Source organism: Varanus komodoensis, unplaced genomic scaffold, assembly GCF_004798865.1.
Source record: "Varanus komodoensis strain SLA01 unplaced genomic scaffold, ASM479886v1 scaffold3, whole genome shotgun sequence".
NCBI lineage: Eukaryota > Metazoa > Chordata > Lepidosauria > Squamata > Varanidae > Varanus > Varanus komodoensis.
Genome location: NW_025335761.1, coordinates 29,895,889 through 29,914,295, shown reverse-complemented (window position 1 = coordinate 29,914,295; position 18,407 = coordinate 29,895,889). Strand labels below are relative to the sequence as shown.

Here is an 18,407-nt window from a genome sequence, read left to right as displayed (position 1 = left end):
AGTCATGCCAAAGCCGAAGAAAATCTTTAGAAAAGCATGGCCCACAACACCAACTTCGCCCTTAGAAATGTTTCACTGGCTATTTACAGGCCAGGCAGGGATGAGACACATTTTGTATTCTCTCTGAAGAAGAAAGACACATTTAAAGATCAAACAACAGAAAAAAAATACATAAAGCACAAATGACGAAACTATTGAAGGAAAATCTAATGCTCATATTAACTGTACCCTCTTAATTGCTAAATAGACCGAGGTAACTTTGAGACCCTGTCAGGAATGTTAGCTACATTGCACATAACATTGATTCTTCCTCTTAATGAGGAAGAAGAAAAAAACTAATTATGCTTTATTCTTTACTCATACTATGGCTCCCTTTCTTATTCCCCTAGCTTAGAAAAAACATTTGAAACAGTTCTCTCTGTCTTCACAACTCTTCATATTAAGCCTATTTGCTCAAAACGTTAAATAGCCATAGTCTCACATACTTCTGAGTGCAGCTTACAGTGCACATTCCTTGTATGTGCTGCACTTGCCAAATTCGAATATGAGCTCAGATTTTTCCCATGTACATAAGGCAATAGTGGCTCCATCAGATCTGATTAATGGGTATCTACTAAGCTGAAGACAGTTCATTGTGGACGCTATTTCAGTTCTGTGTTGACGTAACATTCCCCATTCATCACAGTTATTGAGGCCAACATTCAGGAAAATTTCTTACGAGACAATCCAAGGATGCACAGGCATAAGCACTTGTATCTTCTGCAACGTTGCCTTTTGCAATCCGTTACCCACAATACAGTGCAGCACTGCACCTAAGATTTCAGGCTGAGGAGTCCCCATTTTAATGATGTTAGGAAATAATGCTTTCCATCAGCAGATGAATGGAGGGAAGTAGATCTGGGCTGTAGTCCAAAACTTCTGGAGGACATAAAATTGGGGCAGTCTGACTTACACCACCTAAAAGGAAGGTCAGTACTACCTCAGTATTGCAGATGGGGGAGCTGAAGCCTAGGATAACAGCCTTTTTGCAGTATTAAGTCATATTTATTTGTTTCATCCACACTTCAGTCTCTTCAGTCCTCAGAAGCAAATCTAGTGGAAATGCCACTTGTACCAAACTTTCTAGGTGTCTCAGACAAACCACTCCTTCCTTAACTTCAGCTTCCACATTTACAATACTGAAATAACATTGACCCAACCTTCCAAATTTTCCTCAGCTTGGTGGCATCCAGATATTTTGGGCTACAACTACCAAACTTTCCAAACCATTGACCATAATAAAGACCACTGGGTTTATGGGAGCTGAAGTCCACAACATATTGGAGGGCTTGAAGTTGTACAAGGCCAGCATAAAGACCGGTGGACAGGTCTGCAAATTCTGGCACAGGCTTTAAGTGGAGAGAAAATGAGCTTGTCAGAATACTGTTCAAAGCTGCTAAGCATCATTACTGCTTTTCACAGGCTTTTCTCCCCCTCTGCACCAATGCACTGTATGGCAACAATATCTCTTCTTCTCTCACATATAACATTTGTTAAACACTATCAGGCTATGTCCAACTTATAATGAATGCCATCTAAAATGTCCTGTCCTTGGCAGCCCTGCTTAGCCCTGGTAAACTCAAGGCTGTGGCTTCCTTTATGGAATCAAGTGATTTCATATTTAGTCTTCCTCTTATTTTGTTTTCAACCTCCCTAGCATGATTGTCTTCTCCAGTGAATCTTGTCTTCTCATGATGTGCCTTCAGTCTCAGCTTCCTTATTTTTGCCTCCAGGGCAAGTTCTGGCTTGATTTGATCTAGGATCCACTTGTTCATATTACTGTTAGTCCAAGTATTGTAAAGCATTTCTCCAGCACCATGTTTCCAACTCATCAATTTTCTACACGTCAATAATTCTTCTTTACTTGGGTGCACACTATAAACTTGGGCTAATAACATCTTAACATATTTATTAATGGTGGAAAACTAACACTAGCAAGAGAAGGAATTCAGGGATGCAAAGATTATATGTGGCTGGAAAGAAGTGTGCACAGAATTAGAGGTGTTTTAACAGTTTTCATTCCAACCATTTACATGGCTGAACAAGCAAGGTGCTTTTCCTGTTTAAAACTAGTTTTCACATTCAGGGCAATAGGCTGCAGTAAAAACTGTTAAACACACCTCTGGCTGGAACTCTTTCTTATGTATGGTGTGTATTTGTCACACATACAGTAGAATGTCCTTTCTCTCGCCTTCCCATCCAGTTCTCAATCACCCTTGAATTGTCCTCCAAACACTCCAGAGGACTTTTAAAGATTTCCATTACACAATCCTCTAGCTTTTTTCTTCACTCAAAACTGAAGATAGTGCTTAATTCACATTACTCTTAATTCGCATGGAGATTGGAGGACACATGTGCTTAACTCCATTGACTGACTTTTCCCATGCCTTATCTCTTGGCTTGTGTACATAGGTCTGCATCTCAGAGGGGCAGACATCTTAACAGCCTTTCCCTATTAAAGGGGAGACTCTGGTGCCCAGTGAAGTCCAATCTCCAGCCAAACCAAAAGCTGGCCCTGCAATGGGATTCCTTGTTGTTCCTGTCCATTGCACTGAGCAGTGTGTGCTCATATTAATGGAACCCATGTTTTGAAGCATGAATTTAACTCCTAGAATTTTACCACCAAGAAACTATTTGCCTTGACTTTTTGGTACCTTCTCTCATTGTTTGCATATCATGAGATTCTACTTTTCTTCTGAAAAAAGGAATGATGCAGCTATTTTTCTAATGTACCTGCCTCTTCCTATTTATGCTTTGCTGAGCTCATGCTCCTGACAACCAGAAACCTTCTGGAATATTATATAAGGGACTGAAAGTACCACAAAAAAAAAAAAAAAAAAAAAAAACCAGAGGGCAGCAAATATGTTTAAGAGTTGCTTGATTAAGACCTTTGGGAAAGTCTGAGAACTTCTGGTTTTGTGAGTTTTAAAATGTTCCTAGGGAACTGTCTCATGGTACAGATGCAGGAGACTATGTCTGCTTATTTGTTAAATGAATGCTGACATTCCTCCTTGGAGTGTCCCAAAACATACACCCTGATAGTCCAATGTAAAATCAATTATTTTAGGTCAAGCATATGATTATATTCAATATGCATCAAATACAACTATAAATATGAAATGACATAGGGTACCTGTACCAATAATTCTGACAGTTTTTCCAAGACTAATAAATTGTTTTCCATCTTAACCAGGGGTCCTCAAACTTTTTCAATAGGGGGCCAGTTGAAAGGCGGAGGCAACCGGCACAGGCCATTGAGGCGGGGGCGCCCACGGGCATGGGCCGGTGAGTTGGCATCAGGCATTCACGAAGTGGCGTCGGGCATGCGCGGCGGCTTGCTCACTTGGAGGTCTCCCAGCGAGTCCAAAACCATCTCTGAGTAAGCAAGCCACCGCCTCTCCGCCGCCTGCACAGTGTGGGAGGTGGGCGGTGGTGGGCGTTGTGAGTCCCAAACCTTTGAGGCGGGCCAGATAAATGGGCATGGCGGGCCAGATCCGTCCCATGGGCCATAGTTTGAGGACCCATGATCTTAACAATGGGAATGGGTCCTAAGCTCAGGGACAGAACACTCCAATTCCTGTAAGATGAGTTAGGAAAGGCTCCTGCCTCTGCCTGGGGAGCTACTGCCAGTCAGTATAGACAACTCTCCTCTGGATGGACCAGTGGTCTAATCTGGCATGTGCCAGTTGTCTATACACCCTCTTAAGTGCTGCCAAATATTTCTATATGATTGTTTCCCTTAGTATGTTTGATTAATTTATTATTTCTGAATCTCCTGGAATAATCTACAGATTAGAATACTGTTATCTCTTGTATTTCTCGCTTTCCAGATTTTGTGATGCCTTTCTCAGCAAAAAGAACATACATATAAAATGTATATTTTGGGATAAGAACTTCCTAGTCTAAGAGAAGATTTGTTTAAATACTTTTGTTGTGCAGATTGAACAACAAACAATCCCACAACAGGTTTCAACTGTGTTCATTCATAAATCCATTCTGTGCCACTTTTGCATGAATTGACTAAGCATAACCCATCCCTACCCTATTCCTTCTGAATTTTATTATAACCCTTCTTAGCTCAGAATATACATTGCCCATATGCACCTACTTACCAGTTAAGATAGTATTCAAATAGAATACCCAGAGCCTGTCTTTGCAGACAAGCAGGTTAGTCACTGTAGAATGCAGATCATTCTTGGTGGTTGCCTCCAAGGAAACAGTGAGGAACAAAATTCTGACATGCTTTAGGAAGTCTTTTGTAAGTTGGAGGGGTTCTGACTAGAGTCGATTGCTGCTATATTTTTATGTTATGTGATTTTTAATGTTTCATTTTTAGAATGTTGCTGTGGTATGTTTTGAGTATCGATAGAAGAGGTTGAAAAAAAATAACCCAAAATAATTTGTGTTTCAAGGGTACTTGTTAGCCAGGCCTTTCAGTTATCAGTCAGTTGGTGAGATTTCAACATGAGATCCACTTCAAATAAGAGTGATTTTTCAACTATTTTGGATCATACACTTGAGTGATTATCTTTGCATATAGTTTTAAGTCATCTAGAGGCTTATTTTAGTCCATGCTGTCCAATTTCAGATCCTGAGAATGAATATTAATCATCTTATGTCATATACTGACACTTGACCATCAACAGGTCCAGGGAATACTTGGCATTAATGTTCAAGCTATAGCAAAGCACTGCTTGCTAGTCTCATCTGTCTGAGCTCTAGCTTTCAGGAGAAGACAACTGAATGCTTTGCTGCAGTTTAGCCAGCACAACAGTTGCCATGGCTGAATAGACACCATTTCTTCAAGAGCCCTCTTTAGGGGGATGATTGATATTATTCTTAATGAAGCTTAATGATACATCTGATAAAGAGAAATGATTTCTTTTAGGTAAACTTAGGCAAAGAATACCACTTAGCTACACTTTGCCATTAGGGCCGCATGCAAATCTTCTCCTGCTGTGATTTTTATGTTAATGGTAATGGCTCTCAGGCAGCCACAAGTGCATGCATGCTATTGTCCCTCCTCTACAATCCTGTTCATTGTATTATATGCTGAATCTTCTGCCACTGCTACATTATAATTTGGGTCATCTCCTTCCAGGAAATAGTGACATGGCAAATGGGATGATATTGTGATGCTACGTGGCTACACTGGGCTATATGACAACATCACCAAGTACAAAACAGCAAACCCTTAAGTCATCATTTCTTGAATAGGTAAATGTGCTTGAGCCCTTTCACAGCAAGCACTGAAAGGGGGGCAGGGAAAGAGATACTTATAAGAGTACACACACATTCAGCTCAGCCCTGTTTTTCAGTTGCTTATTTCTATCTGGAGAAGTTCGTTTTTATATGAAATGGAGAGAAGAAACCAAGCCAGCACCATCCAGATCTCTGTAACTGACTTGCTACACTAAGTATACCAGAGAGGTCCTATTAACTTCCGGTCTTTGCTATTTTATAACAAAGCTTTTGTTTTGTTCTCAAGAACATTCTGCCCCAGATACCAGAATCTGGTAGAACAAAATTACTGCAAAAGATAAACAGACTTTTATGGGTTTTGAATAAGCAGTTTCTTGATTAAATAGCAGTGGTACAAGTACAGCACAGTGTAGAAAAATCAAACACCTCCTTTGTTTCATGTATTTTCTTTTTTCATACTTCTTTGAGCATCACACCATGCTTAACCATTACCGGTTCTGCCAGCATAAGTTATCACCTGCAACTATTTGTTATGCTTCAGATCACCGATTCCTTGAAGAAAAATTTTTGAGGAAGACTGAGTCAAGCCTAGTTGCAGTTGAAAAAATTAGAGCTGTCCCCAATAAATACCTTTTCTCCATCTATCTTTGGTGTCTTCTTGAATGTCTCCTTAAGACTGAAAGATTCTTGGGGGTAGGAGCCTAATTTTTGCTTATAGAACACTGTAAAGTGCCATATATACTACTGGTAACGTATAAATAATTTTGTCTTAGAAGAAGTTGTTTGTTGCTGGGTACTCCCCTTAACTTTTTAAAAATAAGCTCATCTAACTCACAGCTGGCTTTCTTCTCCATAAGGCCATCAACATGCCATGGCTTGCTTGCTTGTTGTTAATTTTTTGGGCTCATTTACCATTTACATTTTCTTTAAACAACTGGTATAATTTTCCCACCGCATTGCTCAAGTATTCTGAGTCATACAATTCAAACAGTTAAATAGGAAATGCAACAGAACTATTCCTTCTTTTCAATCTCTTCCTAGGTTACCAGCCCTAGCCCAAAACATTTTCTACCTGGCACAACCGCATCCATTTCAAGTCAAGGTGAGCAGTACCCAATGCCAGCCATGTAATTTTGGCACCCAAGGCAGAAAACTGAACAAACAACTCTCACGCTTCCTGGCAGAAAAAATACAATCATAGCAAATTAAGTAATGATTTGCTGCCCATTCATGACACTGTATGCATCCATCTTACTCTAACCTAATGGTAGAGCCAGCCCTGTAAGTTATATATTCTGTCTTTTGTACTGCACCCTAGTTCAGTCTAATATATCTGCTGTCAATTCAAATCTTTTAACAAATCTGGTGTATCTTCACTGCCCAGTTTCATATCTGGAGCAGGGTCTCTTTGGGACATTTCTTCAGACTCAGTTTTTGGGATTTCTTCTAGAATTCTACTCCCAGCCTTGCTTACATAACATATGCTGTGAATTAGACTAGTTAGGTCCTAGGTGCTCTGTCTGGGAAATTCTTCTAAAAGCTCTCAAAGTCAGCATAAATTGCCATCTCCCTTAGTTTTCATGTGCAACATCTAAGCAGCAGGTACTGTGGGGTGGGGACAGTTTCATCAGCCTTCATCCTTCTCTACTACTAGAACAACTGAACTAGGGACCAAAGTAGACAGGATATGACAATTCTATCTCTAAATAAATTCAGCTACATGTTAAATGTTGTACATAGAAAATAGATGTACTCGAGAGTCTCAATAATGCTGAACTATTTATTTATTTATTTATTTATTTAAAACATTTCTATGCCGCCCCCATCGCAACAAAGCCTCGGGGCGGCTCACAACAAAAAAAGTGAACTAAGTGAAGCTGCATATGTGATGAGTAGGTGGAGCTCTGTAACGGACATATTTTGGGTTAATTTACACTTCAGTGTATTTCAAATTACAAAAATTATGTATTAATATATAGTGATTAATATTTTCTACACAATATATATTCTAATATAGAGTGATTAATATATTCTAGTGAAACCTCTTATCGCTCTTCCCTGAGTGTAGGACAGAACAGTGAACTGCAGTGTATCAGATTCAGGATAGATACCAGGAAAAACTTCCTCACTGTCAAGACACTACAGACAACTTCCAATAGAATTTTAATCTTGTGGGGTGTTTACTTTCCTTAAGAGCAAACATTCATTAAGCACAGTATGGTGCCTTCTACCAAGTCAGGACACTGGTACATTTAACTCAGCATGACCTATGCTGACCATTATCAGCTCTCTAGGTTTTCTGAGCCCTACTTGGGGATGTCATAGAGAGAACCTAGATCCTCTGCATGAAAAGTGTGAGGACCACTTTAATATAATATTAATATAATATCTTTAATATAATATTCAAGGCAAATATATTATTGTACCTTAATTACAATTTGACAGGCCTGCCAGGGTCCAGCTAAAAATTTCTTCAGGAACCTTCTCGTTCTATGTTACCACTCCTCACTTTAAAATATATCCGTTACTTAAAAGGGTCAAATATATACTTGTAAGAGCTTACTGGTACATTCACTTTTCTGAACATCTCAGCCCCTTTATGTGCATCCAATAAAGCTATATCTTGAGGAGTGGATACAATCACGGCTCCTAGAAATAAAAAAGATGACATTATTACAGTCAATACTGTTAGGAATATTATTTCGTTTAGCTGGGACATTTGAATCCCTAAACGAACCCATGTCATGCTTAAGCATAAAGATTAATAGTGGCTGTGGCTTAGCAGAAAGCACTTCCATTCAGGTGCACAGAAGCATCTAATTCTCACCAATCCCTCCTGCTACCACAGCCTCCACACTATTTCCATTTTATTTTGGAGCAGCTTTCTGGAGAGATATTTAAATGGCTAAGAGGCAACTGCCAAAACTAAGATGCCTAGTCTTGAGCAAACAGAAGTGATTACCATCAAGAAACAGTCACCAGTACTGAATACAATACCTTAGTGTTGCTATTCCATTCCTCCATTAATTTTGGAAACAAAGCTTAATCCCAGAGTGTTGGTACTTTAGGTATATTTTAAAAAATCTAGGCATGCAAAGTGTTACTTTTCTATTTTCAAATCAACATATACCTAACCAACATACCAAAAATTGCCATTATATTTTGGATAAAATTCTCTCCTTGAATAAATTACTCCCACCCTCCCATCCCCTAATAGTTCCTAACATATTTATTCAATCATAGTAGGATTCTTTTTTCAAAAATGTGAGAATCTCATTGAGGAACAAGAATCAACCTCTTTCTTCCTAAGTAGTGCTGCCTCAGCAGGATTAACAAGATTGATAAGTATGAAATTATTTTGATCATTAAAATCAGCAAATGTGACTGAAACTCATTTGAGAAGCAGCACAGCTTAAGAAAAATATATAATTTTTACCCAGCCATGTTACAGAGATGAACTCTATTAAGGATGATTGAATGAACAAGACACTATAAGGATTACGATTCTTTTGACATGTACTGATGTTGGCTTTCATTTTCCCCACAAGCTTGTATGCAAAATTTAATTCCTCTGCTTTCCACATTACCCAATAAAACTAAAATAATGAAATATTTTTATTTATATACTTTCCTTCCAACATCAAAAAAGCCAAGTTGCTGAATTATTTATATATAGCTAAACCAAATAGACCATGAATGGGAAAGTGTTACTTGTTGTTTTCCTTGTGGGATTCATATCAAAATTCGGTTGGCTACTGGAAAAACAGAATGATTCCATCAGGCGGTCCCCAATTTTTATGGACCTGGGAGCACATTTTGGAATTTGAGAAGCCGTCATAAACTGACTAATCCATGGGTCACCACTCTGGCTTCTACCTGTCAAATTTATGGATCTTAGGTTGTGTTTTATTCAGCACTCTTGATTTATGTATTTTTATTATATTTGGATCCCACTTTTTTTTCCCTTCTAAGAAATTCAAGGTGGCTTGCATAATTCTCTCCCTCTTACTCCTATTCTCATAACAACAACTCTGTGAGGTAGGTTGGACTGAGAGTCTGTGACCGCCCAAAATCATCCAGTTAGTTCCATGACTGGGGGAGGACTAGAACCCAGATCTCCTTAGTCCCTTACTACTGCACATGGACTACTGCACTACTGCACATGGGCTATACTGAACACCACCAAAGTCTTTTTAATAAGGCACAGTCTAATTCAGCTAATTGCTTACAGTGAATTCAGTTAATACTTCTTTTAAATAAAGAAGTATTGGAAATGTTCAATAGTTACTTCTTTTTTGGAGCAGTCTTTAATATTCATGTACGCACTATTTTATATTAGTTGCTTCATGGAACTTAACATAAGGATTTGTTGTAAGCCGCCCTGAGGCTTCGGCGAATGGGGCGGCATAAAAATGTTTTAATAAATAAATAATAAATAAAATAAAAAATAAGGAAAGGGAAATTGGTTCTCTGTGTTCTAACAGCTAAAATGCAATAGTAAAAGGATAAACTGGAAGGATAAATACTCACCTCCTGTAATGCAATGGATTAAGGACCTTACAGTGCTTTTGCTATATGGATAGGTAACATATAGACACCAACTTCAAAGGGAAAATTATTTTGATGCTTGCTCTACTTTTGTTTTAGCCTATGTATAACTACTAAAAAGCTGTATGCGTGTCATACAAATCCACATAGGTATATTTTAAAACAGAAAAAGTAAATATATATATTTTGGATACCCACAGTAACCATATTACAGATGCCTTCATACAGATGTGATTTTAGGGCCCTCTTTATGTTCAGGGCTTTCTTTATGTTCTTATGGGGCATCTAAGGCTACTTCCTTGGTCTGCAATGCAGGATTCCTGGTTCTACTTAAACTCTTCGCAAAAGAAGCCGAGGAGGCTCCTGTTATGGCGATAATAGGCCAATAATCATCTAAAGTTTTGATCAGTTTTAACATTACATGTTTAGAATAAGAGTATACCTCTTTCCAATAAAAAGTTCTGGAAGATGTTTATGTGCTATTCAACTAAACACAACCACCTGTGTTTTCTTTTCTTTTTCCTCCTAAAAGGGCTGGATTCAGGCTGAGAAACATGCTGCAGACAGGAGTTCTACTGCACAACTAGCTGTCTGAGGGCAATTGATGAAGTAAAGGTTTTTGCTACTCTAAAATGCCAAAATTGCCATCCTAAAGCTTAAATACTGGCAACAGGAGCTTTACGACAGAATATGCTGATGTTCTGACCCTGCTTCTTTTGTTTGCATCTTTCAAGGGCACCTCCGACTCTGGTGCAAATAGGCTCAACACTCCAAATTTACTACCTTAGTCATGGGAATTGCTTCTCTTCAAGCTGGCTTTACACAGCTGGAGAGCGGTATCTATGTTTTCCCTTGCGACCATGCTACTCTCCCTCCAGTGAAGTGCTAGTTTCATGAGGCAAACCCACAGGATGGCTCCCTACTCTCAAGTTTGAACTGAGCTATGCTGAAGTATTTCAGAGAAATGCATAGGATAGGATTAAAGAGCCGTTTCTCATTCCAGTGTAAATTGTTCTGGTTTGTAGTGTCAATACACTCCCTGCTAAGCACCTACATGTTTCTAAGTTTTACAGTATGTGTGAATAATCCCCTTTTATATATCTTATATGTAACAACTAGTCTGAAAACAAAACCAATTACTCATTTCAGACAATCCAAGCCATGATGTAGGATTCCAAACAAAACAGACAGACAGACAGGTAAACTATGGTTTATAACTGCGTATGTGCTCTTCCTCTACACAACACTTTTATCTCTTGGTGTTATGGTCTCCAGTGCTAGAGGCTTTAAGTATAGCACAGATTATAGCTTGCAAAACTATTTCAAGCCATAGATTCCAATAGCAGTTTGCCAACCAAGTGAAACTATAGTTTATCACTCTGGACATCAAGTCAATCTACTGTAAAGGGCCTTTGACCATGGATTAGCATGATGTCTGATTCAGCCTGTATGTTTATTGGTTATATTTCTTTATTATTCATTAGACAGTAACCTCTGACTATTTAACTAGGTAACCTCTTACAGCATAGTATCTGGGTAAGGTGCTGAACTCAACCATGCAAAATGCAATTGCCACCATGGGGTACCATGTCCCCATAAGGCCAAAATAATGCAATGGATGAGGAACCACACTGACACAGGAATCACTAGCCTTCCTTGAGGTGTGGAAAACTTCAAGCACACTATGCCCAATTATCTTGAAACACTATTATATATTCTTGTTATACCATCTCAGAAATACAATTGAATAAATTAAACTAAGCATTAAATACAAAGGCATCACAAGACCCAAAATGATATAAAGTAAAGCAGAAAAGGAAAATAGTATGCTATAGTTAGTGTAGGAACATATCCTGGTCCTAATTCTCAAGCTGTGTTTTTAACTTAAGAAAGTCAAAGTATTATTCAGAGGGAATGGGAAACATAGAAGGGAGAAGAGTGCATGGAATATTTGTATGGAATGGTGATCCCTTCTGGATCTAAATGCCAGTTAATGTGGGAAAAAGGTTATTCAAAAAAATCTATTTTCACAGTTCATCTTTGATCATGTTTAGGGCTGCAAATCCAAAAGCAAGCCCCATCAAACACAACAGAGCTCATAACAAATATACATGTGCAGATCAAACTGTAATTCTAAAAGATACCTGCAATTGGGATATTCTGTGAAATTGATAGCTGCACATCTCCTGTCCCAGGTGGCATGTCAATTACCAGATAATCCAGTTGCTGCCAGTCAACCTAGAAAAGGTCACCGAAAAATCAGAAAAGGGTATATATTAAACACAGAGACTGATGGTGAATACCACAGTAAATTCAGTAGGGAATTTCTAATTACGTTCTGTTGCCAGCAGGATGTACAGCATCAATACCACATACCAAGGGTCACTGTTTATGTTACATTTAAAACCCTGTGCAGACCATAGGCAGGAGTGGAGATCATTGGGCAATGGGTAGGAGAATGTGTGCAGGCAAGACAGACGTGTCATTTTCAAAGCTCCTTACCACTGGCATAAAGGACTAATGCATAATGTGGGATTATGGTAACTCTCCTACTTCAAGACCTCTGTGCCAACAGGCATTCTCCTCCATGATAATGGAATGAGTCCGACACCCACCAACTAGGTCAGACTAGCACAGAGACTGAGGCTAACAAATTAAATGTAACTAAGGTAGAGTGTATATCAACAAAGTATCATGGAAATGTAATATTGATTTAAAAAACAGAGTGGTTTAATTTATATCTGTTCTCGATAAAAGCAAGTAAGACATGCATATTAACTACCTGGAGCTCAAAGTAGAATACACTATCCTTAATTGGTATGATTTTTAGAAAGTAACTCCTTGTTCTAGGAGTTCCCTAATCCCTGTGATCCATTGTCCAATTATTTTCAAAGAGACAATGCTGAACAGAAATTAACTTTATCTGCAGGAGGATGTAAATCTTAAGAGATTGATATGCTTCAAATAAAGCAAGTTCCCATTAAGATATAATGACCTGATTCAGACATAATGGGTAACCATGGTTTCCAGTATATGAATTGGCCATGGCAAGCCTAAGACTCGTATGCTGCCATTCTTCTTTTATATCCTTGAGGTTACTGGAAGCTTCTGCCTCCAAATGAAATCACAGTTCCCTGTTATATCTGAACTAGGAGAACTGTGCTTTCTTTAAACTCTACCTACTGAGAAGCAACCAGAGCTGAACTCTGTTTAGCAAGAAGAAATAAGTGCTACAGTTTGCACGTATTAGTAATTTATGGTTTAGTTATGCCTTGGATTCTCAGAACTTACATGTTCCTCACTTCCCTGTCCTCCCATGTAGCTGCAAAAAGGCCAGAAAGCACAATCTGTTTTCAACTAATAAATCTATTAATTATTTCCAAACCTCCCAAAACTGTAGTTACATTTAACTATGTTTTGAGGAAATAAGACCACTTCAAAGTGTAGCTTTCCTCTCTAAACCATAGTTATGATTAATCACTGTGAATCCTGGTATGGAAGTGACAAGTAAGTCTAGTTAAAACAAAAGCAAAAGGGTCCAATAATTCCTTGCATTATTTTTTTAAAGTATTGTTCTTATTATTTTCATTTCTATACCTCCCAATAGCCAAAGCTTTCTGGGAGGTTTACAACAAGAAGAGCATGCTAGTCCAACATTTGCTCTGGATTATTCTTATAAAGCCAATCTATTATATTCAAATAGGGAACTCATATCTTAAGCATGCCAATGGACCAGCTAGCACATCATGAGAAAATATGCTGCAAGCAAGCCATGGTGGGTTAACTAATTGCTTGTTGAGCCACACCTATGCTGACAATAAAGGACAATTTGCCATGGTTTGTCTTCGCGTTGTCCTCATTGTTCTCAGCCTGTATCCCAGGGACCTTTGTAGCACCACTCAATCATACTAACTGAGGTATATATACTTCTTTGCTTTGCAAAGCACCAGAGTTACATACATATGCCATATTTTGGTATGTGTGGGGGGGTGGAATTACCTTACTTTTTAGGGCAAAGTAGTTGAGGATTTTATTGTCATTCTTTAACACTTAAAAAAACATCCCTGGCTGCTTGTCAAACTCTATTCCTCTTTCTTAGCACAGCTATGCCAGTACGCATTGACCTACAGCTGGGTAAGTCAATTTGGGACCATGACAGATTTAAGCTTTCCCACTCTTCCTATTTTCATGTCCCAAGATGAAGATGCCTTGTGAAGGACCGTGGGGAGAATCACCCGCTCCCAGTTCTCCTAACAGGAGCTACTGGATCTAACCCTATGTATATATGAGCCAACTTAAAGGTGCATGCTAGTAAGGATCAACAAGTATTTCTATATGTTTGCTCTTAAATAGTATCTTGGCCATCCCCAAATTTACATGCTCCATTTTCCTCTGGTGTGCTCCAGTTCTTTCCTTGTTCTAGCAAATGGTTTGACAGTATATCCAAATTTAGCCTCCAACCCTAAAATGGAAACCTCTTTACTTTCTAACTAGTAGTTCAAGACATTGCCTGACAATTTGAAAATAACAGCAGACAAGGAAGTTCAAGGGAGGAAACACACCAAGGTTTGGCTATTACTTCCAATCTAGTTGCAAATCTTCTCCAAAATCTTTTCTTTAGAGCAACAGCAAGTTCTGTCAAAATTATATTTGATATGGAAATATAAATGCAAGAGCAACACAACATCAAAAAAAGTTACAGAAAGTATCCACACCCAGAGCTTTTTTTGTCATAGAATGCACTGGAACAGCGTTCCAGCACCTTTTTCTGATGGATTTTTCCAAGTGATTGTGAATCGCCCTGTTAGGCATAGCAGATCTGTGGCAAAAATCATTAACATAGTGCCTGCGGGCTGCTTGTGAGGGCGCTGCTCAGCTTGGGACGCTGCTTAGCTTGGGATTGGTCGTGTGGTCGTGCGCTGAGTGCTTACTGCCGGTGGCGACCATTATGTTTATGTGTGTGTAGAGTGACTGGCTACATGCAAAAGGTAAATAAGTTCTTTATTTCAAAAAAAGTTGGTGAATTGAAAATTTTTTAGTGTAAAAGTGTGACCCCAAGACGTGAGTTCCGGCACCGTTTTTGTTTTTTTTACAAAAAAACCACTGTCCACACCAAATATGAGAAATTGCTCTTGGGAATATGAAGTATAATAGAAGCTACATCAATTCTTTAAACATTCTTTGGCACATAATGTCTGCACTTTCTTGCTTAATTGCAATAGTTCTCACTTATGAAACAGGGGAGATATTTGAATTTTTTCCTGAAAGACTAGTAACAAATTAATATTGCAAAACATCAAAACCAAAATTTATCACTGAACTGCAATTTGATCCAGTTTGCTTATTATCGAATAACTGTGTGATCAAAAGCAGCATTCATATTCTGGCACTAAATTTTTGTTTTTGACTAGCTAAGATCCCATCAACAATCTTCATGACAGACATTCACGTAATAAAGTCAATGTGACCATGGTACAGTCTATAGCCATATACAGAGGAGAAGATGAAAGCTGCTTCCCATCTCAAACACGCCTATTGTATCAGTGTATTAATGCAATGTACATTCAAACATGATGTGCTATTATTCAAACAAATAATGTATTCTGTTTCGAAGTATCAACCCAATACACATAGGTACCTTCTCTCTCTCTCTCTCGCATTCCACAACAGAATAAGCATCTGTTTGTCATTTAAATATTACAGTGATTAAATATTATTGTAAATGCCATCCTTAATACTGTAGAATGGAGTTGCAGAGGACATACATTTACTGAAGGCGCTCTATTGGAAAATCACAAGGCTTACATTGTCACAGCTTGCTGACCTGTCCTACTGATCTCTTAAAAATCTAAGGGCTTACTGGCAAGCATTAACATTTACTGAACATTTCTGTCACTTACCATAACATAGACATGTATATTGTATTTGTGGCAAAGGAATGACTGCTTACTCTCTTACTCATACTTATGGTATTTCAGCATGACAATGCTAATATAGTGAGGCAACTTATGCAGAAATATGTTGCAAAACCAGATGCAATGTCAAGAACTACAGGCTTAAGCAGTGATTTAAAGCAGCCTCCAGTAGACAAAAGTCTGGTTAGCTAGTTATCCGAGAGTACAGATGTTATCCGAGAGTACAAATGTTAGCTATAGTTAGAATAAGAGGTGGACATTTGACCTAGAGATAAGATTGAGCATGCAATCACACATCTGTCTGCAACTTATAGAATCATAGAATAGTGGAGCTGGAAGGGGCCATGAAGGCCATCAAGTCCAACCCCCTGCTGTTGCAGGACACCAAGTTATACCATCCCACTCAGATGGCTGTCCAGTTTCTTTTTGAATGCCTCTAGTGTGGGAGAGCCCACCACCTCTCTAGCAGATGGTTCCACTGTTTGTATTGCTTTGACAGTAAGGAAGCTTTTCCTGATGTCCAGCCTGAACCTGGGTTGACACAACTTGAATTGATTTTTCTGTGTCCTACACTCTGGCTTCAGCAAGAAGAGCTCTTGACCTTCCTCTTCATGACAGCCTTTGCGGTACTTATAGAGGGATATCCCGTCCCCCCTCTGTCCTCTCTTCTCAAGGCTGAACATGCCCAGTTCTCTCAGTCTTTCCTCACAGGGTAGTGTTTCCAAACCTTGGATCATTTTTGTTGCCCTTCTTGACTATCATTAGGAAATCTGCAACAGCTTATTTGCACTGGATCTTATTGAAAAGGATCTTGCTTTCAGTGGGCTGTACTATAGAAATGGAAATCCCTAATCATCTAATTTCAACCTTCGCTGAAGTGGTGCCCACCAGATGTCTTCGATTATAACTTCTAACTAACCTGGTCACTAGCAAAGCTGTCTGGAGGATTCTGGGAGCCCTAACACATCTGAAGGGAATCAGACTGTGGAAGGCTGTATTAATAAAACCTCTAGTTATGTTTCCCCAATAATCTCGAGATAATAAAAACAGGCTTTTTAAACATTTTATCAGACAATCATTTTATTAGCACATGTGTGCCTTGGGAATATTTCCAATACTCAATTCTGCTAAACTTGTAGGAGGAAAAAACAGCTACTCAAAATACTTATGGTTTCTATGCTACAGATTACAAAGAAGGAAACCTTTTATTTTAAAATCGATGATAAAAGATGATTTCATAATATTGCCTGATTTTATGTAGAAGTCTATGATTTTCGTCTGCAAGATACAGTAAAATGCACTAGAAATATTAGATCTGACTGATTTAATTTTCTTGAGATCTTCATTTAATATTTTTTATCCTTTCCTCACTGTCTGGGAGCCCCTTAAATTCAATATATTATTATATCATAAACCAAGATTAAGAGGGCAATTTATATTATATGTTGCCAGAAAAGGAATAGGAAGAAAATTAACTATTTCTTCCACATCTGTTATAAATCAAAGTTTATAACTAAGAGATTGAATACCCCCCTCCTCCGAAATAATCCTTTTTCCAGTTCTAAAACTTCTAAACTTGAAAATAACTAACTGCTGTTTGACCACATATTGACATTATACTGGATTCTAGCACTGGAGCAATATAATCCTTTACTCAGGGAATGCTAATTTCTAAAATTTAGACACTCTGGTAATGAAATTAATAACCTTATAGTTTGTCAACAACTGGCAACAAGCTATTGCTACAAGCGGTACTAAGATTTATAACTCATTAAACACACTACAAATAAATGCATAAGGTTCTTCAGTTATAAAAGCTACTGCTACAACAGTTTGTACTTGTCTTTGCAGTGACCTGCAAGCTTTTTGTTGTCATAGAAAGGAAACGCAGTATGTCCTGATGCAGAATTAAGGGATACCTAATTTATACACAAAAGGAAAATGCTTGATTAGATGGGAAAGCCCTTGTTAAAGCTTTCTGCAGTCACAAGTGACATTCTATTGTCAGGGAAAATCATTAATGGCTCTAGTGTCAAGGGACCAGATTTCTTTTTTGCTTCAGGATCTGTTGGAGTACAACTGCATCTTCAGTTGCTAGGTAACAACTGACTCAGTGTAAGGCATTATCAACATGCACAAGAAATGCCATCTGCTTCCCATTTGGGAATTCCATTGACTAAAGCAATATTGCCGTTTCTGCAACCCCCACCACAAATAATCATTGGTCTCCTAGCGCTTAGGGCTGGTTTGGGGGTTTTTATAAAGCTCCATGACATTTTATGTTTTGTGCTGGGAATGAGAAGGGCAGTTGTTCTTGGCATGCATTCCAAGGCCAGGCAGATCCAGATTTCTCAGATGGGGGCGGGCTGGGAACCAGCACCCCCAGACTTTCAGATGAGATAAGCAGAAGGGCTTCTCTCAAGGCCGGCCTCTCCAGGTGTTCAAATGGACTCTGAGAACAGTCAGGATCTAAACTGTCATGAGAGTAGGGCAGGGCCTCCTGGAATCGTTTGAGCCTGGTACGACTCTCGATCCTATGTTGTGACATCAGGAGAAAAAGGTGAGCCAACTAAAGATCTCCCCTGAGATCTGCGGGAGAGGCCCTTCTCCGGGAACCCTCCATGAAGGAAATTAGGAGGGTAAGTGCTCGGAGGAGGGCTTTCTTTGCGGTGGTGCCCAATCTATGGAATGCGCTCCCCAGAG

The 18,407-nt window shown here is 38.8% G+C and overlaps 1 protein-coding gene across 2 annotated transcripts in view; it reads right to left on the bottom strand.

The window, feature by feature from the left end:
• Positions 1-18,407, bottom strand: part of NUBPL (nucleotide binding protein like) — a 58,016-nt gene that overhangs the window by 11,598 nt on the left and 28,011 nt on the right. For both annotated transcript variants that reach the window (XM_044436633.1, XM_044436634.1), the window contains 2 exons: positions 11,934-12,027; positions 7,805-7,890 (listed from right to left, as the gene is read on the bottom strand). In XM_044436633.1, coding sequence (XP_044292568.1) covers positions 7,805-7,890; positions 11,934-12,027 — 180 coding nt within the window. The remainder of the gene's footprint in view (positions 1-7,804; positions 7,891-11,933; positions 12,028-18,407) is intronic.